Source organism: Capra hircus, chromosome 22, assembly GCF_001704415.2.
Source record: "Capra hircus breed San Clemente chromosome 22, ASM170441v1, whole genome shotgun sequence".
NCBI lineage: Eukaryota > Metazoa > Chordata > Mammalia > Artiodactyla > Bovidae > Capra > Capra hircus.
Window position 1 is genome coordinate 44,188,646 of NC_030829.1, and position 22,442 is coordinate 44,211,087.

A 22,442-nucleotide genomic window follows, 5' to 3' on the forward strand; every position below is an offset into this window, starting at 1 on the left:
AAGCTTTCAAGTCAAGAGCTGAACTTGAATTTCAGCTCTGCCAATAACTACTGGGTACGACTTGGGGCAAGTCACCTCACTTCTCTGAACACCTGCTTCCTCTTCTATAAAATGGAGCGATGGGATTGCTGTGTGGAATAGATGAGAGACTGCGTGTGCCGGCTCCGGGCAGCAGGAGACCCCATGGGTCTTGGTACCTCCTCCTCCCCATCCAGGGTCTCCCATTGGCTGCATAGGGCTTCCTTCTCTTCTTTTATTTTTAAATTTCTATTGTTGTCTTTATTATTTTAATCCTGAGGTATCTTTCTGTTTTTAAATTGAGGTTACGTTGGTTTACAACATTATCTAAGTTTTCATGTGTGCAACATTATATTTTGACTTCTGTGTACACTCTTTGACTTCTGCATAGTCGCCAACAAAAGTTTCATCTCCATCCATCACCATAGAGCTGACCCCCTTTACCCATTTTTGCAATCCTCCCACCCTCTTCCTCTCCTTCTCCTCTTGACATAATCAGAAGAGAATTACATCTGGGTCGGGGTGGAACGACCTATTTCCCTGTTTCTAGAAAATTGCTAGAAGCTCACAGAGTGACTGAACTAACTCAGTAGGTCGCTCAGGGTCCTGGCAGCATGTAGTTTACATAGCTGCAATTCTAGAGGCTTTGCTGGGCTGGGACAGCCCCTTGCCACCCCTCTGCACAGACCTGCTTTGTAAATTCAGGAGTGGTCCAGAGCCTGACCTCTAAGTGATGGGACAGAAGGAGGGAGCACCTTCTGGTGAATGGGCCTTCCCCTCATCCCTGAGGGTGCTTGGGGATTGAGGAGAATCTGTCAGCTTAGACCCTCACCAGTCTCCCGGAGGAGCCCTTCCCTCTAGAGCTGGCCAGTGCTGGCAAGCTCATGGGAACTTTGCCCCTTTCTGCCACAGGAGCATTTGACTTCAGGAATAAAGAACATTTTTCTTTTACCACAAAACTGCCCTTGTCTTTCCTGGAAACTTTTACTGGCACCCCTTACCGCTGAATCTCCAGTGGCAAAACTAAACAACCAAATCACAGATTTGTATTTACTTCTTTTAAGTCAGCTGCCCTTTTTTATTCATTTGCCCTCATGTGTCTTTGTAATTGAAATGAACCATGTGTGACTGGGGTCCAGGGCTGGGGCTTGTATGTTTTTGCCTGCTTTGTCAGTGTGATGCAGCCTGTTTCAAATGCACAGTCTTCTGAATTTTAATAGACTGTAGATAATGATACATCTGGTTGCATATTAATTGCTGAGAGTTAGAAATAACACATAATCACTGTGTTCCAAGGTTGCAAGTGTACAGCAGTGCGAGCCAGGGTTTGTTATGAGGCTTTGGAAAAATACATTGTTAGTGGGCATGATTTAATTCCTGTCGTTAAAAACGTGCTACAGAAGGAAAACTCTCAAAGTTCAGTCTTGTGTTCTGCATATGTGCACCAACACACACACACACACACACACACCTCCCAAGGAATAACATTGTGAAGCTATTCGTCTGCACTTGGGGAGTGTGGGAGCAGTGGCGAGCCATACGACTCCGTTATAGATTACCTACCCGACAGTTTCCTGTACCTTATTTCCTATAAACCATTGCTTGGTGGGTGGTAAGATGTCAGCTGAAAGCCAAAGCAGGAAAGTTTTCAATTTTAAGAAAAAAACCTTTTTTCCCAATTTGGTCACTCCCCGGTAGCTGTGTGGCTGGTAGCTTTCTCCACTTTGAAGGATCAGATTTCAGTGTATCCTGTTCCCAGTTGAGAGCAGGCTGTTCTGTAACACACAAGCGCAGTGTTCCCCAGTTCCAAGTGGAGGCATGTGCCGCGGAGGATGCACACGGACCAAACGGTTTGACGGGATAAATTGTGCTCAGAGGGACAGCGTAGGGTTACCAGGGAGCTCAGTAACTGCATTTTATGTGTCTCTCTGGAAGTCACACCTCTGCAAGGCTTGCAAACTGCTCCAAATCACTGTTCGCATCCAGAACAGAAACCGACCAGGCAGCGAGAGGAGGGGGTCCACATTCTTTTCCTGCAGACCCAGGGCCCTTGGTTGGATGTTCGTTTTAGGTTTCACCTAGCAGCTGAATATAGGATCCCTCACCAGCCTCGTCTTCAGTCAGACGGCAGACCCGGCTGTCAGCGTTGCTTGCCTGCGGCGTGTCTGCTCATCTCACATTCGCCTGGAACACGCTGTGCTTCCTTTGGGACACTGAGACTGCGAACTGTGCATCCTCTTCCATCCCTGTGCTTCTTTTTCCTCTTCTGGGAAGCTAAGATAATGCTGAGATTCAAGGGCTGACAGGAGGATGAGAGAGAGAGAGAGAACAGGTCAGTGGATCTGTGCCTGGTGCTTTGTGGAAGCCAAAAGAAGCATGTGGTTTTTGGGAGTTCTACCTTGTACCTCCGACATGGCTTGAACACCTGGAATTCCTATCATTGCCTCATTCCAGATAGTACTGGGATCAGGCAAGATTGGAAGCCAGCTCTTCTAGCCCACAGTTCAGCAGTGTGGGCTGGGGAGGGGTAGGCGGGGAGGGGTAGGCTGGGAGGAGTTCCTTGTAGGCTTGACCACCCACCCTACTTGGGTGCCCTTCAGCCCCTCAGGTTCTTATCTTGTGATTTCTGATGTTTTTTTTCTACTTGGCTGTTGCCTTGGATCTTGCCAAACCACTCCCAGTTTTGCTGTGTCCAGTCAGGGCTTGACTAAGCAGATGATGAAACTGCCGGAGGAAAGGGAAGGCAAGGATGTGGAATCAAAATATGGTCTCGTAGCAGCCCAAGTCCTCAGAGAGCAGGGCATGTCATTGGTGAGACTGTGGCAGTGACCTGGAGTGACAGCTCTGTCCCTGGGCAGGGAAGAGTCCAGTGCTACAGGGAATGAATGAAAGGCAACCCTGTGGGTCGGTAGGAGAGCCACCCCCACTTCACAGGGCATGAGACCAAGCCTGTGGAAGTTACATTGTTGACCTGAAGTCAGAAGGTATGGCATTCACAGGACATTGTCCTCTGGTCAGATAGGTCGGTTCATATGTTATCCTTAGAACCTTTGCAAAGAATCGTTTAGAGTGCCAGAGAGATAGAACTTTGTCACTTGCAGCAGAGGCTTTCTGCTCATTCTTAAACACAGCCTCAGCCAGTGTCTTAAAGTGCCCTTGAGGTCTTTACATACCAGTTTCCAAACCCTGAAGCAGAGCTGGCATCCCGGTGCATTCTTCTCCCCCTACACCTTCAACCCAGCCCAAGGGGAAGCCAGGGAATCCCGTTTACAGAGATAAACAAATACAGAATCTATATCCCACCCCATGGCTTCCAAGAAGTCAGTAGGAAACAACTGACTGAAACCCCAGAACCACAGAGCCCTTCCTCCAGGCCTGTGGCTGTAATTAGGTCACCATGTCACCTCCGGGTGACTTGTTGGCATCTACCAGTAATGTGAGGCTCTGACCGCATTTTCCAGACCTGTGGGCACATTTCTTCTGTGGCCTGCTTGGCAAAAAGACATAACCTGACACCAATCAAGAGAAAACATCTGTGCCTAAGGTTTGCTTCCCTGTAAGGGCCACAGAGGCTCAAGTCTGCCGGCAGCTCTCACACTGTTCCAGGTCAGACTCATAAAGTGCTTCAGCTCTAAACATCTGGCCCTTTCTCCTTGACAGAGTCAGGGCTCTGCTTGATGATCAGAAGGCGTATGTTGAGCCAGGGACCACAGAGAGAGCTAAATATTTAGCTTCCTCTTTCTCTGAAGGTCTGCAGTGCCATGTCTGGGCATGACCAAAGTGAGTTTCAGGCAGTGGGCTGGCGTTCGCTTAAAGGAACCCATCGAGGTGAAGGTGTGCGTGTCTCCTTCTGCCCAAGGTTAAAGACTAGTAACATCCTGTGTAAGAGAACTTGAATGTGGTTTTCTGCTAAACTCCAATCTTCTGGGGCTGTTTATTAGATATGTTTAATCATGGGCCAATTTAACTAGTAGCAGACTAATAAAATAACAAAATTGGGCTTGCTGCCAGGACAAATGTTGACTTACCCTTATAATGTTGACTGAAACGAATAACTTTGAAAGTAATTGAGGAGTGAAACCTTAGCCAAAAATAGGGTGTCTGAAACAGTGGTTCTGTTTTATTTTACTGGCACTGCTAAGAAACTTTGTTCGTAACCTAGGCTGCTGCCCGGCTCAGCTCTTGGAGAGTCCCGTATTTTACTAAATTATTTTCCAAGATGTTATTTTGGTTTTGTTTTCTTTATCCCATAGAGCATCATTTAGAAAAAAATTAATAGCCCCATTGCAGAGAAGAACAGGCTTCTTTTCCAGTGTGGGGGCAAACATTCAACGATAATAGGAGGGATACAGATAATAACTTGCTTGAGGTCTTCTCTCAGAAGCGAAGTGATGTGCCAGGAACATTAACCCTCTCAGAGTCTGCAGTAAAATTAATTGCTCCTGCAGGGTACTCTGGATGAAATCCATCTAACTTGCCGCACACTCTCCTTTCTTTCACTCTGCCATTAAGTTTATATGAACATTCAAGAGTGATAGTGTTTTTGCCAGCGTGTGTTTTGAACTTGAAGGAAGCAGGGGAAGCCTGGAGGAAATGAAGCCAAGACAACCACGTAAATTGTCATAAACCGTGACTTCTTTCTCTTCTCATTTTTTACTTGCATTTGATGGGAGCTTTGTTTGGGGCTGGAACTGAGCGTACTTTCAGAGGCTCATGTCAGCAGTGTCTGAGAGTTCAGTCCAGCGTCCCCCTCTCAGGCTTTGGCCTTATGCATGGTTCCCCTAAAAGCAACCACCGCACAGGCTGACATTGGCCAGAGGCTGTAGGTGCTGGCTGGCTCAAGCAGAAGTCAAGGTGTTGACTGACTTGACATACAGGGAATAAGGACCATCTCCCCATCCTTAATGTATTCAGTTTTACAGCCCTGAGAGTCAATGGTTCAGTTTGTGAATTTGCCCAGACCATCTTCTGATGTCTCCCTCATGTGCTCTTTTAGCATTTCCATGAGGAAAGACAGGAGAAAATATCAGATCCTCAATGCAGCAACTCCCTGTCTACAACTTGGCCGTAAGACTAAGCTAACTGAGAGTGTCCTGTGGATTTCATTTATCCAGACCTAGTCCCTAGTAACCAAAAAAAGAAAAAAGAATTACATTTTTTTTTCTTTGAAAGAAGGAAATTAGGCTGTTTTCCTTGTAGCGTCTGATGCAGAGAGAGTTGGACTGTTTCATCAAAAGGGAAATGGAATCTCCATTAGTGCACAGTGTGAGGCAACTAGGCCTGCACCTGGAGAAGATAAGCAAAAGGGTGTGGCCTCCACCTTTGCAATTGGCCCGGAGGAGGGTGTCAGGAGTTCTTCCTAGAGCTGTTCCTGGTGGTTTGTCAGCGTCCACAAAGCCTGTGGTCCATCCATTGAGATCACCGATAAGCATCTCTAGGGGAAAATTATAGTTCCATGTCTGAAGACCTTTTGTTCACCTTGAGGGTTAGCAACCAATAATTCTGAAATGCCTTTGGCCTAATCAATGAAACCAGGTTTCCGTTGGAATTTGGCCCTCATTATTTGCCTTTTAACTTCTGGTAACAAATGATACCAGGTCAGTTAGCTCCATGCCAGGGAAAAGAAAACATAACAACAGCAACAAAAATTTTTAATGGAAATTTTGGAGTTAGAAACCATTATTTCATCACTGCCTTTTTCTCTTTTGGAAGAAAAAAGATGAAGTCCCTTGCAGGCTCCGAAGATGCTCCCTGTCTCATTCCTACAGCCCCGCTCCTCTCGCTCAGACAGCTCTGTGAAGGCCTCCTCACTGGCGCCTCTGTGTCCTGCACACCCCTGTGGTCCACTGTGCCCTGCCTGCTGGCCACGTTGCCTGCCCCACTCCTTGCCCACTCCCCCGAGGCTAACTCTCGCAGGTGCTCTGCCTGGATCAACCTTCTGGTTTTCCCTTTTAGCCGGGAGACATTCCCCCAAGGGTGATACCTGTACGCTTGAGTGAAGCCACTTTGCATATGCTGGGTAAACACTCACAGAACTGAGTTTCAAAGAATGCACATAGTCCCAAAGTATCTCTTCCATTTCTGTGTAATAATTACAAAGGGAATAATAGTAACTTTACTATGGAGGAAATTTTCTAGCAAATACCTTTCGCATGGCTGCTGTAACAGAGTATCACAAGCAGGCAGGCTTAGAACAACAGAGATTTATTTCTTACAGTTCTGCAGACTAGAAGTCAAAAATCACAGTGTTGGCAGGGCCATGCTCCCTGTGACTCCTGCAGGATAATTCTTCCTTGCCTCTTCCTATGGTGATTTGATGACAAAATAAAATGAAAGGGTGGGATGGCTTTGGCAACAGGAGGTGTCATAAGAAGTGAGAACAGAAGAATATTTGTGGTGACCTAGAAGTTTTGAAGGGTGAGAATCTTGGGTATTAACTGTAAAACAATGTAAACCACAAGGAAAGGGGTGGTAAAGTCAAGACAACTATAAAGAGCAGAACTGATGATCAGTAGGGACGGGAGCCCTCAGCCTTCTTACTGGAAGACTGGGCTATTGTATGAAAGAAAAGAGTGGATTCAGGAAGCAGGTGTAGGGAAAGGACAGCACCTTCACAAATTAAAACCAATACAGTGGAACAGAGGTCTCTTCTGATGGGCAGCCTGATCTTGAATGACCCCTGTTTTCTCTGTATATTTCTAAGACAAAACAGAGTTGAACTCTGCCAGATTGTTTTATATTGTGGAGCTGAGTGATCAGGAGCCAGTTGATGGGTTTCTTTTCTTTCCTTTTTTTCTTTTTTTAATCAATTTGTTTATTTTAATTGGAGGCTAATTACTTTACACTATTGTGGTGGTTTTTGCCATACATTGACATGAGCCAGCCATGGGTGTACATGTGTCCCCCATCCTGAACCCCCCTCCCACTTCCCTCCCCATCCCATCCCTCTGGGTTGTCCCAGTACACCAGCTTTGAGTGCCCTGTTTCATGCAAGTTGGTAGGTTTCTTAATGAGAGCAAATAGTAGCCCAGTCGGTATTCTTGCCTGGAGAATCCCATGGATGGAGGAGCCTGGTGGGCTGCAGTCCATGGGGTCGCTAAGAGTTGGACACGACTGAGCGACTTCACTTTCACTTTTCACTTTCATGCATTGGAGAAGGAAATGGCAACCCACTCCAGTATTCTTGCCTGGAGAATCCCAGGGACGGGGGAGCCTGGCGGGCTGCCGTCTACGGGGTTGCACAGAATCGGACACGACTGAAGCGACTTAGCAGCAGCAGCAGCAGTAATCAAGCAGACTTCATGGAATCTTGACAGCCATGTTGGTGCCTCTCCAGGGGATGTCCTACCTTTAAGTTTAAATGTTTCAAGGTATCTCTCTCTATTCTCAGTTTCCCAGCCTCCTGGATCTGGCTCTATTCTGGCCTATAGCAGTTGAGAATGATTTAAATTCAGTAGTGGGATTTTTTTTTTTTCCATTTTTACCAGGTTTCTTCTACTTACGTCCAATTCTAGATGATGTCTGCCTCCTCGGTAACCTTTGTCCAATTCTAGACTATGTCTGCCTGCTCGGTATCCTTTGTCCGATTCTAGACGACGTCTGCCTGCTCGGTATCCTTTGTCCGATTCTAGACGATGTCTGCCTGCTCGGTATCCTTTGTCCGATTCTAGAAGATGTCTTCCTGCTCGGTATCCTTTGTCCGATTCTAGACGACGTCTGCCTGCTCGGTATCCTTTGTTCATTCTAGACGATGTCTGCCTGCTCGGTATCCTTTGTCACTAGACAGACCCTCGCTAACAAGTAAAGTAAAAATCTCAGATGGCACCTGTATGTGCCAGGTCAGCATTCACTAGTACATCTGCAAAACTGTTTTCTGTCCATTGAAGTAAATCTGTGTATTATGGGATATTTTGACCAGGCACCATAGGCAGGACTGTGCATACTACGTCCTTCGCCAATCTAGGGTTGGCCCCTAGATTTGCCAGTTGCCACACAAACAGTCAGACACAACTGAGTGACTGAACTCTACAACAAAACCTGGAATCCATGCCATTTCCCACACAGACCCTTTCCCTGGCCCCATATCGCTTTGAAGCAGATCCCAAGCATTGTAACATTTTATGTCCCTTATTCATGGTATTAATGGTCCAGGAAAGTTTATGTTATGTTCAGGATAATTTGTTTGGAAAGCTAAGAATAAAATGTAGTAGGATATCGTTCACTCACATAAAAGGCGAGTCAGAGATACCCTCTGCTTACGAGGAGAGGACCCTGCGTCCCCAGCTGCAAGGAAGGGGTACAAATCAAGCCTTTGCTGAAGGGCAGAGCCTGAAGACTATCTGAGTGTGCCTGTGAGAGACGCCTTGCTTGGGAGTGTCATCTCTGGGTATGTCTCAGCAGGAAGCTGAGGCTGAAGGCCACTGGCTCAGGACATGACTCATATGAAGCCAGCAGTGGTACAGGGCAGTGGTCAGCCAGCTATGGCCCCTGCACCAAATACAGTCCACTTCCAATGGCCCTAAAGCTATTTGTTTCAGTGGCAGGACATAGTATTGCCCCCCCCATCTTAAAAAAATCAGATTTTTTTTTTTTTAAAGAATCAGATTTCTAACCTTTATTTTTAACTCAGTAGTACTTGGAAGTAGAGCTCAGGATCAAAACATTGTAAATGTTGCCTGATGTACTAAAGATACTATTAGAAAACAGTATTTTGGAAATTAATTTTCTAGAATCTTCTACATACAAATGGCTAACAAACACATGAAAAGATGTTCAACATCACTCATTATCAGAGAAATGCAAATCAAAACCACAACAAGGTACCATCTCATGCTGGTCAGAATGGCTGCTATCCAAAAGTCTATAAACAATAAATGCTGGAGAGGGTGTGGAGAAAAAGGAACCCTCTTACACTGTTGGTGGGAATGCAAACTAATACAGCCACTATGGAGAACAGTGTGGAGATTCCTTAAAAAACTGGAAATAGAACTGCCATACGACCCAGCCATCCCACTGCTGGGCATACACACCAAGGAAACCAGAATTGAAAGAGACACGTGTACCCCAATGTTCATCGCAGCACTGTTTATAATAGCCAGGACATGGAAGCAACCTAGATGTCCATCGGCAGATGAATGGATAAGAAAGTTGTGGTACATATACACAATGGAATATTCAATTCAGTTCAGTTGCTCAGTCGTGTCTGACTCTTTGCGACCCCATGAATTGCAGCACGCCAGGCCTCCCTGTCCATCACAAACTCCCGGAGTTCACTCAAACTCACATCCGTGGAGTCGGTAATGCCATCCAGCCATCTCATCCGCTGTTGTCCCCTTTTCCTCCTGCCCACAATCCCTCCCAGCATCAGAGTCTTTTCCAATGAGTCAACTCTTCGCATGAGGTGGCCAAAGTACTGGAGTTTCAGCTTTAGCATCATTCCTTCCAAAGAACACCCAGGACAGATCTCCTTCAGAATGGACTGGTTGGATCTCCTTGCAGTCCAAGGGACTCTCAAGAGTCTTTACTCAGCTATTAAAAAGAATGCATTGAATCAGTTCTAATGAGGTGGATGAAACTGGAGCCTATTATACAGAGCAAAGTAAGTCAGAAAGAAAAACACCAATACAGTATATTAATGCATATATATGGAATTTAGAAAGATGGTAACAATGGCCCTATATGCGAGACAGCAAAAGAGACACAGATGTAAAGAACAGTCTGTTAGACTCTGTGGGAGAAGGCGAGGGTGGGATGATCTGAGAGAATAGCATTGAAACATGTATATTATCATATGTGAAATAGATCGCCAGTCCAGGTTCGATGCATGACTTAGGGTGCTCAGGGCTGGTGCACTGGAATGACCCTGAGGGATGGGATGGGAAGGGAGGTAGGAGGGAGGGTCAGGATGGGGAACACATGTCCACCCATGGCTGATTCATGTCAATGTATGGCAAAAAACACCACAATATTGTAAAGTAATTAGCTTCCAACTAAAATCTTAAAAAAATTTCTAGAATCTTCTGTAGTGTCCTCTACTGAGCAAAATAGTTGATTGAAAATTGGAGAATCTCCAACAAAACTCCTGTTCCTTTTTCTAATGAACAGAGGGAGACTAGGGGGCCTCAGGCCCTTAAGAACAGTTTCTGTATTTTTTAATGGTTGAAAAAAGTAGAAGAATCATACTTTGGGACATATGAAAATTATATGAAATTTGAATTTTAGTGTCTCTAAATGAAAGCTTAATGGAACGCGGCCACATCCACTTATTTACATACTGTTTATGGCTGATGGTAGAGATGAATAGTTGTGACAGAGGCTAGACAGCCCTCAAAGTCTAAAACATTTAGCCATCTGTCCCCTCACTGAAAAATATCACCAAACCCTAAAGTAGGGCATGGGCTCTGGAGCCAGCCTGCCTACATTTAAATCCTAGCCATCTTTTTTTAGCTTTCCCTGTCTTTAAAATGGTGATCACAATAGTGCTACCTTGCAGAGATGTTGGGCTTCCTTGATAGCTCAGTTGGTAGAGAATCCACCTGCAATGCAGGAGACCCCGGTTCGATTCCTGGATCAGGAAGATCCCCTGGAGAAGGGATCGGCTACCCACTCCAGTGTTCTTGGGCTTCCGTTGTGACTCAGCTGGTAAAGAATCCGCCTGCCATACAAGAGACCTGGGTTCAATCCCTGGGTTGGGCAGATTCCCTGGAGAAATGAAAGGCTACCCACTCTAGTATTCTGGCTTGGAGAGTTCCATGGACATTCCATGGGATCTCAAAGAGTCAGATATAACTGAATGACTTTCATTTTTGCAGAGATTTAGGAGACATAAATTACTAATTATCTGTAAAGCATAGAGAAGAGTCCCTGTAGTGACTATGCACTCATTATTCTTAGTTAGTACTGCTAGAGCTTCTTACATCACTCATAGATCAAAACTTCCTGTTTAAAACATGAGGATGATGAAAGCCTCCTAGAGGGTTCGGGGTGGGTGACACATGACGCCTGGGTGTGCAATTCCCAGCACATCTCCTGTCTCACAGATGGAGCCCCAGAAAGGATTCTTGGTGTTTCTAAACATTTGAAGGACATTTAAAAAAAAAATCACTCCATCAACTCATGGACAGAAGCATCTGCTAGCACAGTCGTTGCTCACCTCTCCCTAGCTCCTGGCCAGAGGTAGAGCATCCAAGAGCAGTGTTGCCCTGCAGTAGAGTGGTCAGTTCTGCATTAAAGGCTGCATATCTGGGCCCTCCTGGGCCATGTTTGTGGCTCAGTAAAACCACAGTGTCAGGGAAGCTACAGAGGTGATGTGGAAGACCCTTCCAATGTTCTCCAACCCTACTCTGGCTGCAAAAATGAGGTGTAGGGAGAATGAGTGGTTTCCTATATGCTGTGTCTGTTAGAATGGAACCTTCTTTTTTTGAGAAATAAAAGTAGTCCCAAATTATATTGATATGATAGGCATTTTCTTACATTGCATATATTGTGCTTTGGTTTTTATCTCTTAGAGGGAAAAATGAGGAAAGGACAAAAACTGTATCCCCTAGGGAAGGATTATTAAAAATATATCTAATGAAACCTCACATTAAAATTAAAATTATATGCAGTGCTTTATTCGCTTTTGTTTGTAATTCAAGCACAAGAGACTTTTAAAATTGCTGAATCAATTCCTTTATATAAAAATATGACCTGTATGTCTTTCTTCATCCTCTCCTTCCTTTCTTCCCACCTTTTCCTTCTTTTTTCCTGCTTCCTTGTCCCCTAGAAAGATAAAGAGAAAATATTTGATAAAAGTCAGTACTCATTCATGATAAAAATTCACAGCTAACTTAGCATGGAAAGGAACTGCCTTACTTGATAAAGGGTATCTCTTCCATCCACTTAGCAAATATAATACTTAATGTGAAACCTTCATAATAATTACTTTATAAGTAGGAATTAGACTATGGTACTCAGTCTCCCAGCTTGTAACCAACAACATACAGATAGTCCTAGCCAGTGCAATAAGATAAGAAAAAAATAAAAAAGCTGTGAGATATGGAAAACATGTAACAAGACTGTTATTCAAGAAATACTGCCCACACTGCATTTTTCTTTTTTTTTTTTTTTAACCTCTTTAGTGAGACGCCCTCCTGTTCTGTCTTAAAACTGCAGGATGAGGGTATAGTCTGCACTTGAAAGTGGGTTTAGCAGTGACCTTGCCCAGCTTGGTTTGGCAGCTGAGTTGTTGGATTAGGGAGCTTCAGAGGTTGTGTTCTGTCATCTCTCTATAAAGCCGAAAAGCATCCCTGGAATTGTATTTGCTGGTTCTCAGTACAGCTATTTAACTGGAATCTGGAAACATTTTCCCTGAGGGCTCTTTTTAGACAGCAGTAAAATGTAGCTGGAGACATACGGAGTAAATGGAAAAGAAAAATCAAATTAGGCCAAGAATGTTTTTAATCTCCTATTCTCACTGAAGCCCTCAAGGAGAACACCATAATTCATACTTCACTCATGTGGGTCAGGCATAAAGCCCTCTCCATAGATCTAATAACCTGTAAATGTTCTGGTTTGAAATTGCACCTGCCCACTTTGCTGGATCAAGTACATTGTGCAGCAGTGGTTTCTGTTTCGACTGTTCATTGCTTGGGAATGTCACATTGCCAGAGAGCAGCCCAGAGTTTACTTCCAAATGGGTGAAGCCTTAGGAAGGGAGTTTTAATTACAATCTCATGTAGCGACACTGGGCACAACCTGCAGAGGGGCCGACATTTGCACTGTGCATGCTTCTTACAGCAGTGCAGAAAACACACAGCTGACCGGCTCATGTAAAACGGGCAGCAGAGTCAGCAGAGCCTTAGAAAAGTGACACAGCAAGCGAAACAAAGCCGGATCTTCCCTCATCCCACCAAGCATGCAAGGCTCCCTGCTCCCTTTTTAAAGCAAGATAACCCAGTTGGCATTTGCCCTTCAAACTCCCCAGTTTGATATGGAACCTGTGTCCTAGGAGCTTTAGCCATTAATAAGAGACCTGGGAGTCAACGGGCTCTGAGGTGTGTGGCAGGAGTATATGAGACCGAATCCTGCTCCCCTAGGAAAGCCCTCTTCTTCTCACTTGCTGCAATGCAGTTTGTGCCGCCAAAGGTGGTATATCAAAACTCTGGCATTTTCAGCCAAAGCAGGAGCCATTTAGAAAAATTCAGGGGATGCTCAAGAGGCTGTGCGTGCGTGCAAGCATGCGTGTGCGTGTGTGTGTGTGTCTATTCAGTAAGCCTGCCTGTGGTGCAGCTCTGACGTAAAAAATATTTTTAAAATCCTCCTCTGGGCACAGATACTCAGGAGCCAGGCACTGGACAGGGAGCATCCTTGAAGGGCACTGTCACCTGAAAACAGAGGGGCAATCGGATCTTTGTCTTCAGCATTTACATAATTATAATGTGATATTGCTCGTGTTGAGAGATTCATCCTTTGCATTTTGGAACTAAGCCTTCCTGGTGTTCAGAGAATTGCCTTCTGTCTGTTCAGCTCAGCATGCCAAGAGGCTGGAGAGGTCCCCAGCAGCCCGGATGCATTCTCTGTTTTGGGAAGGTATTTGCTTCAAGAAACCATGAAGTCACTCCTGGCCACATCGTGGAATTGTTTTGTGCTTTTTAAACAGCCTTTAGATTTCTTCTATTTGCCAGAAAGGTTGGGTCTGTTTCAGAGGAATCTTCTGTTTTCTAAGGCTGGCAAGGGCATAAAATGACATGAGAGTGTCTTGGCAGAACTCCAGATTCAGGCAAGATTTTCCCAAGCACCTACTATGTTCAAAACACCTTGCAGGGATATTCTAGAGAATCTTAACTCTCAAAACTTTGAAGGCAATGGCTGAAAAAGAAAGATGAACACCTGGAGCCTCCCTCTGGAAATGGTTGAGTTTCACCACAACCACTGGCAAGTGTGGCTTTTTCCATCAAAATCTGGTGTCTTCATGTGCTGTCCAGCATCTCCCGCAGGTCAGATGGAGCTTAGGAAGACAAGGGTAACTGTTCTCTTTGTCAAGTGTTTTGTCTGTCATCCCTCGCTTTTCCACAGCCTCTTGTTTTTATTTATGTAACTCTAATTTGCAGAGTCATTGGTTTAGGTAGGCTCCCCCACCCATCAGCTTGCTTTGGGGTAACTTGCAGATTTGCACATGTTTTATGTGGTGATAATTTTCATAACTTGTGGCTAGGTATAGTATAAAAACTAGTGCTCGTGGTGGGGTTTTCTCTCTGTCTCTTTTAGCTGTCTAGTTGTTATTTATAAGTATTAATATGTGCATTTCAAATATATGGTAGGTACAAGAGACTTTCTTAACAGCCTAGTATTAGAATAACTTCTTTAAAATATTTTTTTAATTTGGTGTACTAAAAGAAAGAAAGAGTCTTTGTGCTTTAGAAAAGCCATTGCATATTAGAAATTTGGACAGTGGCTTCAGGCAAGGTGGAGAAAAGGTTTTTTTAAAAAGATGAAACCAGAAACATCAAAAGACAACCGCCCAACAAGGTCATTGGATGGGAAATTGGAGGCAGCTTTTGTCTGCAAGAGGGGATGGAGAGAGTGATTCTCCTAAGTGGGAGTCTCTGATTTAAAAGCCATCAGACACTGTTCGGGTGAAGGAATTTGCCTATTTGCTGTCTGCTCAGAGACTGCCTCTGTTGACCCCAACCCACCCCCACCCTGACTATTTACCCTTTCCTGGCTCACCAGTCACCTTCACACAGCAGGAGTGAGATGAGTACCATTTTCATTCTCCAGAGTGGTGTGCAGCCAGCCCCTCGTGGAGTGAGACATGACTGTGTGGTGGAGTTACATTCTCTTTGGAATTGACCTTGACAGTTTCCTTTTTCTTTTTTAACCCTAGGAGCCTAGTAATAAACGAGTCAAACCTCTTTCCAGAGTCACATCCCTCGCCAACCTCATCCCACCCGTGAAGGCCACGCCGTTAAAGCGCTTTAGCCAAACCCTGCAGGTAAGGACACGGTGGGCTCATGTTTGCAGAAAACCCTGTTGTGTGGGAGGAGACACCTCTGTCCTAGCCAGAACCTCCCCTGGTTTCAGTCTGACCTGAATCAATGCTTATTATTTGAGTAGAAGAGAGCCAAGTGAGCAGACTGGAAGAGAAAGAGATGTTTTAAAGTTGGTGTCAGAGTCCTTCAAGGTGTAACTGGAGGCATCATCTCTGTTGGGTCTTTCCTCACAGTTGTGTTTCAGAGACCCCATCCAGATGTACTTTCATAGGTATCCATTTGGTCCTAAAATATCTATGGGCCTCCCAAGAAAACCAGCACCTGACCTCAGATGGAGGGCAAGAGAGCCTAGTGGCTTCAACGAGTGGCTTAGAGCCTCGCAGCATGTGAGAAGAAACTCAGCCTGCCCACTCATTTCTTATGGCCCTAGAGCTGAGAATGATTTTTGCTTTTTAAATTGGCTTCGGAAAAGCAATCCAGAGTAGTATTTCATAACCCATGAAGATGATTTGAAATTGCAGTGTCTGTAGCTGCAGTTGTGCAGGCACACAGGCGTGCCTAAATGTCCATGTGTTGTCTGTAGCTGCCGTGGCCCTACAAAGGCAGAGTCAAGTAGCTGTCACCCCAACCATATTGCCCACAACACCAAAAATATTTACTATCGGACCCATTACAGAAAATGTTTGTTGCTCCCTGACTGAGGATAAGGGCCTGGGAGTAAAGTATCTCACTTCTGGGCTTGGCTCTGTCCCTCAAAGAGTTTGTCCCCTTGGGCAGGTAACTCCACACCTCTCTAGGTCTTGCCATTATTCCATGTGGGTACACTGGGCATGGTGCTGCCAGCTCGTCTAGAGAACCGCTGTGAAGACTTACAAAGTAATATGTTTCAAGGACCTAGCATGGTTCCTTGGCCCATGGTTCGTAATCACTGACTTCCTAACTAGTTAAGGTGTAAATATTAGCTACTGTAAAAATTCTTTGGTTAATTCAGGTGGTTGTAGTTCTTATTCATAACCTCCTGATAAAGTTTATCTTTTAAAGTGAACATTGAGTTTTTTTTTTTTTCCTTTCCCCAAAGGCCTTGGGCACCCAGTATGATAAAAATCCTTTTCCTATCATGAAAAGGCTCACCTTCTTCAGCTGAGTAGACTTGAGTCTGCCAGTTCCTTACATGTCCTGAATACTTTTGCTTAGCAATATTTTTTATCTTGACTTTCTGAGTTATTAAGAGAGTTGTGGGCCAGCACCCAAGGCATGTCCCAAGCTATGGAGACCAATGATTTGAGAGCTGTTTGAAGTCTCCCTCACCTGCTCCTGTCCTTGCTGTCACACCTAGCAGCCCAAGCTCTTCCCCCCTTTTTCCTGTCCACCCCTCAGTGCTCATCCCCTGCCCTGCGCATCCCTCTGTTAGCTCTGCTAATACTTCCTCTGAATGAATCCTCGTCTCATTACCAATAGGCTTGGCTCTGTGCTGGAACCTCTGGGCTCCTGGCTATCCCCTGATCCCCTTTGTGGGAGAACAGAGGAGGAAAAAAAAAAAACACAATAAGGTCATCCTGGGGAGCCAGATGAAGGGCTTTGAAGCTCATGAAGAAAAGTGTGTTTACCTTCTCTCCCTGGTGACCAGTCTCTCAGCCCTCTGGCCAAGTTCATCACAGGCTTCCCCTGGAAGATTCATCACCGCCCTAGCCCCGCACATCTGGTCTTTTGCTGAGTTCTGCTTTTCAAAAATTCTTCAGCCTGTCGATTGCCATTTCACCCTTTCCTTTCCATCTCAGTGGTGGTGGCTCGAGGTCACCGTAGTTACTTCCTCCCTTGATTACAGTCTCCATGTTGCCCGCCATCTCTTCCCCTTGTCTCTCTGAGGACAGTCCACCCTGTGCCCCAGGAAGGCCTTTGCTCACTCCACAAGCATTTAGGCGGGCTCTACTCCCTGCCCTCATGTCACTTACATCCTAGATAGGGTTGCCTTCTAGTCACATCTGGCCCTTGGTTGTGTTTTGTTTGGCTGCACGTTGTTGTGAGCTCACATTTAGAAATCAAAAGAGTCCTTGTAACAATCTGGACTTCTGGCTTCTTTTGAGGAATTGGACCACCTAGCATGCTGGGCCTGTGTTCTCACATGGCAGTTATGAGCCGTACCTAAGTAGCCAGTCAGCATTCACCTACAGATGTCCCCACTTCTCCCAGCTATCCTCCCAACACCTGGCCTCTTCACTCAGTGTCATCAGCTTGCCTGGCCTGCAGGCTCCACATTTGTGCTCACGATTCTAGTGAGAGCGCTGTCTATGCCTCCTCACCGCAGCCCAGCCCCGGCATAAAGTGCAATTTCCATTGTCTTTCCTTCAGCTCCCCAGGAAACCTTTAATTTTTTTTCTCTTGTTTCTACTCTACACAGATCCCACACAGGGAACACTGCAGGAAATATTTAATCACCTTGCAAATTTGCCCTGACCTAGAGAACTGGGGCAAAGAGAAATCGAGCCATGTCTGGAATCCAACAGACTGAGGCCAGACTTGAGGGGCTGGATCTGACATGTGGATATTGGTTTCTAAAACCTCAAAGAATTATTTTGGCAAAATAATTTTTAACTTGTTTAAAATACCAGGATAAAGAGCTAATCCCAGGTTCTGTTTATTGGGCAGAAACAACCAGACAGAAACAGAATGATTATTCATAATGGTTATGTCCACAAACACAGAGAGAACTTGAACAATGTCTTTATGCTGTGAGTGTGTCTTTAGTGGGGGTCAATAAATGGAAATATGCCCCTGAGGTTGTATGCGGAGTTAGACAGCCTCGTTTGCAGGATGATCTGGAAAGCTTGGAGTATGCCATCTTGCCCCCACCTATCTCCCTGTAAGTCACCTTGGCACATGCAGTGCGAATTCTGCAGAATTACTTCCAGTCCTAGCATCCCAATAATTGGCTCCTGGCTTTATTGCTTCCTTCCCCACAGCTAGAGCGGGATAGGTGTTAATGTAGCCTGAGGGGCAGGGAGGGTGGGGGAGGGGGCCCTAAAGGGAGTACTCCGTGTGCCAAGTTCACTGCCTTCCTCATTTTGCCTCTGGTGGTCCTTATGCCCCTCTACAATGGGAGAAACAGAAAGAAAAGCCACACGGCGGCTCCAAGCCTCACGGCAGTCATTCATTCCTTACCCATATGTGTGTGTTCTTTTTCTCTAACTTCCCGAAACAGCACAGTGCTGGAATGGAGCAGCTTGCTTCTCTGTGGCAGTATCCTTGCCCCTGGCTCCTGGCCTTTAGAGATACCCATTCGGCCTCTCAGGGTACATTCCTTTTATCGTAGGAGGAGAGATGACTTAGGCCCAAACCCAGTACTTTAATTGATAGTAGAACACTTAGACCCTGATGCTTGGAGGGATTGGGGGCAGAAGGAGAAGAGGGCAGCAGAGGATAAGATGGTTGGATGGCATCACTGACTCAATGGACATGAGTTTGAACAAACTCCGGGAGATGGTGATAGACAGGGAAGCCTGGTGTGCTGCAGTCCATGAGGTCGAAAAGAGTCAGACATGACTGAGTGACTGAACAAGAACAGAACTCTGAGCAGGCCTTCCTCTGGCTTCCCGGGAGGGTGTCAGGAGAGTTCGGGGCTGGCAGCCTCTTCCAAAAAGGTTAAGGGCCGTGTCGCAAATGTAAGTGGTCCTTGGAGCCACAGTTCAGGAGGACACTGCAGGACTTGTTCTCTGTGGCCTCCTCCCTACCCCCACCCCACGCCCCTGTGGACCCGGGTCTTGGGCCCCGGCACAAAGGCGGCATTTGTGGAGGTCAGAGAGGGAGCGCCGACTGCATGGCGCTCCGTCTGCTTCTGACCGGGGAGGTTAGCGCTGCTGCTCGACTGGAGCAGGTATCCAGATCCCTCTGTGCCTATAAATCCCCTCCCTGGGCTGCCCAGCTCTGGAAGGGGCTTGTGTGCTCACTCATGTGGAGTGAGGAAGGCGGAAGGTGAGCTGCCTTGGAGGCGAGCTGCCTTGGCCGGTCAGTCGCTCGCCGAGGCCGCCTCCCCCGTCTCAGCTGCGCGGCTTGGGGACTCATTTGGGCTGGGTCCAGGGCATGCTATGGGGTGCTGTGTTCCCTACACGGCATCTGAGCCCTCTGTTCTCTTTGAACTGTATTTCTTTTCCCTTATAAAAGTGTGTGTTCATTATGGAAAAATACAGAAAAGAGGAAAGAGAAAGATTCCACTCCCAAACAAGCCCTGTTAATATTTTATAATTTCCTTTCCGTGTTATTCTAGGTCTGTCTATGAAGCTTAAACACTCTGAGCCCAGTCTGGGGTTACTCACAGTCTGCCAGCCTTATCTTTGTGTTATCTGTTTACCTTTGGATTTATTCCTCCCCCTTGCCACCCCCGGGGACTGTGGATGACCAGTTTCTCTTGCATCTCTATTGATCTTTGCTTCACATATTTCCAAGCTGCACCGTTAGGTGTATAAAGGTTCCTCTTCATCTCCTGAAGGTTTTGTACCTTTTACTAAAGTTAAATATTTCTGTTTCTTTCTCTCAATGCTTTTTTATTGGATTTTCTTCTGTTTTTGTCTTTTCGTGCATTTTACCTGCTGTTTCTTGTTCATCTCTTCTTTTCCTCCTCCCTTTGTCATTTAGCTAGATGAAAGTTTTATTGTGGCTTAAGGGAAATGTTATATCACAGTTAGAAAATATGATCTTAATTGACTAAGTATATATTATTCCAACATGATGTGATTTATTTTATATAACCAGTCTCCTATTAATGGATATTTACATTGTAAATATTTTATATCATTAAGTACTTATGTTGAATTTTTTAATGACATTTCTCCTATTTTTTTAAAGTGCCTTCTATTTTGCTTTCTTTTCTGATTGTATAACATTATAGTCAGAAAAGGGAATAAAAGTTCTTGTAACCCCATCTTCCCATTACCAAAAAACTTTTATTAATATTTTGGTATATACTTGTGCAGTCTTTTCTTTTACTGTTAATATATACTGTGTTTATACTTTTTAAAAACAAAATTATAATCATACTATTTTTAACTTGCTTTTGTCTTAACCATATAAAATAACTCATGGTTTTTCTTGTCATTAAACATTTTTCATTATCTGTAGTTTTAAGAGATAATGGGTTCATATAGTGTTTTGTCAAAAGGATGTATGTTTATTCAATCACCCTTCTATTGTTGAACATTTCAGTAGTTTGCATTTTTCTTCCATTATAGATAATCACAAATCTAAGCCATCTAATATCACTGTTAGACCTCAGATTTTTTTTTTTTAATTTTATATAGGAGTGTAGTTGATTTACAGTTCCATGTTAGTTTCGGGTGTTCAGCTAAGTGATTCAGTCATCCACATATATGCATTCTTTTTCAGATTCTTTTCCCATGTAGGTTATCACAGAATGTTGCGTAGAGTCCCCTGTGCTATGCGGTAGATCCTTGTTGATTATTTTATATGTAGTAGTGTGTATATGTTAATCCCTAACTCCTAATTTATCCCTGCCCCCTACCCCCACATTTCCCCTTTGTAACCATGTTTGTTTTTGAATTCTATAAGTCTGTTTCTGTTTTGTAAATAAGTTCATTTGTATCATTTTTTTTAAGATTCCACATATAAGTGATATCGTATGATATTTGTCTTTTTCTCTCTGACTCAAATGCACCAATGTTGTTGCAAATGGCGTTATTTTATTATGGTTGAGTGATATCCCATTGTATATATGCACCACGTCTTCTTTATTCATTCCTTTGTCGATGGACGTTTAGGTTGCTTCTGTGTCTTAGCTATCGTAAATAGTGCTGCAGTGAACATTGGGGTGAATGAATCTTTTCGAATTCTGGTTTTCTCTGAGAGTTTGCCCAGGAGTAGGATTGCTGGATCATACAGTAGTTCCCTTTTTAGTTCCCACCGGAGAAGGTGATGGCACCCCACTCCAGTACTCTCTCCTGAAAATCCCATGGATGGAGGAGCCTGGTAGGCCGCGGTCCATGCGGTCGCTAAGAGTCAGACACGACTGAGCGACTTCACTTTCACTTTTCACTTTCATGCATTGGAGAAGGAAATGGCAGCCCATTCCAATGTTCTTGCCTGGAGAATCCCAGGGACGGGGGAGCCTGGTGGGCTGCCGTCTATGGGGTCGCACAGAGTCGGACACGACTGAAGTGACTTAGCAGCAGCAGTATAAATGGATTCCCTTTTCTCCACACTCTCTCCAGCATTTATTGTTTGCAGACAATTTGATGATGGCCATTCTGACTAGTGAGAGGTGATTTGCATTTCTCTGATAGTTAGTGACGCTGAGCATCAAGCCTCTACTTTTGATGTATATCTGTCTTGGGCAGAATTGCTTCTCCATGTTCTCACATACTAATTCTAAACTCATAGTCATATTTCTCTCTGTCTTTGAGCAAGGGTTCAGGGGCTCGTGTTGAGTCTGAAATGGCTCAGAGATGATGAGGGTAAAGGGGAGAAAGGACATTTGAGGTTTGAGGAAGAAGTATGGGAAGAAAACCAGAAACCAAACTGCCTGTCTGGAAGGTAAGAATGTAGCTGAGGACTAACTTGTATTCCGTGTTAAAAGGAACTCCTGAGTTTCTGCTGTTCGTGGAATAATAGTTTGACTATTGTAACAGTTGACTACTGTAATTTAAAGCTTGTCGTTTTAAATTTCGTCCTGACATCTTTCATTAGTTCAGTATTTACGATCAGCCAAGTTCTGTGCAAGGTCCTTTATATTCATAGCCTCATTCTCAACTCTGCAGGGTAAGTTTCATCAGGACTTTACAGGGGAAAAACCTGAACGTGCCCAAGGTCATGCAGCCAGTCACGCTAGAGCTGGATTCTGTAAGGTTTGGCAATGCCTGTGCTGTGGTAGGCTTTTATAAAGTCAGTTTGGTCCTAATAGGACCTGCAGCTTGCCAGGATCTAAAAGTAATAGCCAGATTTTCAGTCTAGAGCATCCTATCTCACTGCTGTTCCTTATGCTTTGTTTGCTTACGTGGCAGTGAGAGTCGTCATTCCATTTCAGCCTGTGGAATATTTTACCATTGCCGTTATTGTGCAGAAGCCATTTTCTTATGGTGCCCAGTGAAGATGTTCAGGCTGCTTGCCCAAGGCTCTGGAAAACTTCCTAATTCCTGGCTGGCACTAAGCAAAGTATACCATATTTTCTCCACACCTGAAACAAATATTTTCTTCAGCTGTCATTCACATCTGCTCAGAATGTCTCCCAACTAAAAAAAGGTTTGTCCTCATACTAGATCTTGCAGGTTTGACATTTGTCGATTGTGAATTGGTCTAGTGCCGTTTACCAGGTTTTTAATGTGCATTAATCTGAACTGGATACCGTACTGTGATTTTGTTGATAGCACCACTCCTGACTCAGTGTTCATGGTCTTGCACATTTCTCTGCTGATTGTGTTTTCCCTTCATTACTATCTCTTTATTATG

General features: G+C 44.8%; 1 protein-coding gene across 5 annotated transcripts in view; it reads left to right on the forward strand.

Moving 5' to 3' along the window:
* ARHGEF3 (Rho guanine nucleotide exchange factor 3) overlaps positions 1–22,442 on the forward strand; it is a 311,339-nt gene that overhangs the window by 254,278 nt on the left and 34,619 nt on the right. For 4 of the 5 annotated variants that reach the window (XM_018038210.1, XM_018038211.1, XM_005695830.3 and 1 more), the window contains one exon: positions 14,885–14,992. In XM_018038210.1, the coding sequence (XP_017893699.1) occupies positions 14,885–14,992 (108 nt within the window). Of the gene's footprint in view, positions 1–12,171; positions 14,021–14,884; positions 14,993–22,442 lie in introns of those variants that run through there. The other variant, XM_005695829.3, reaches the window with a different exon arrangement.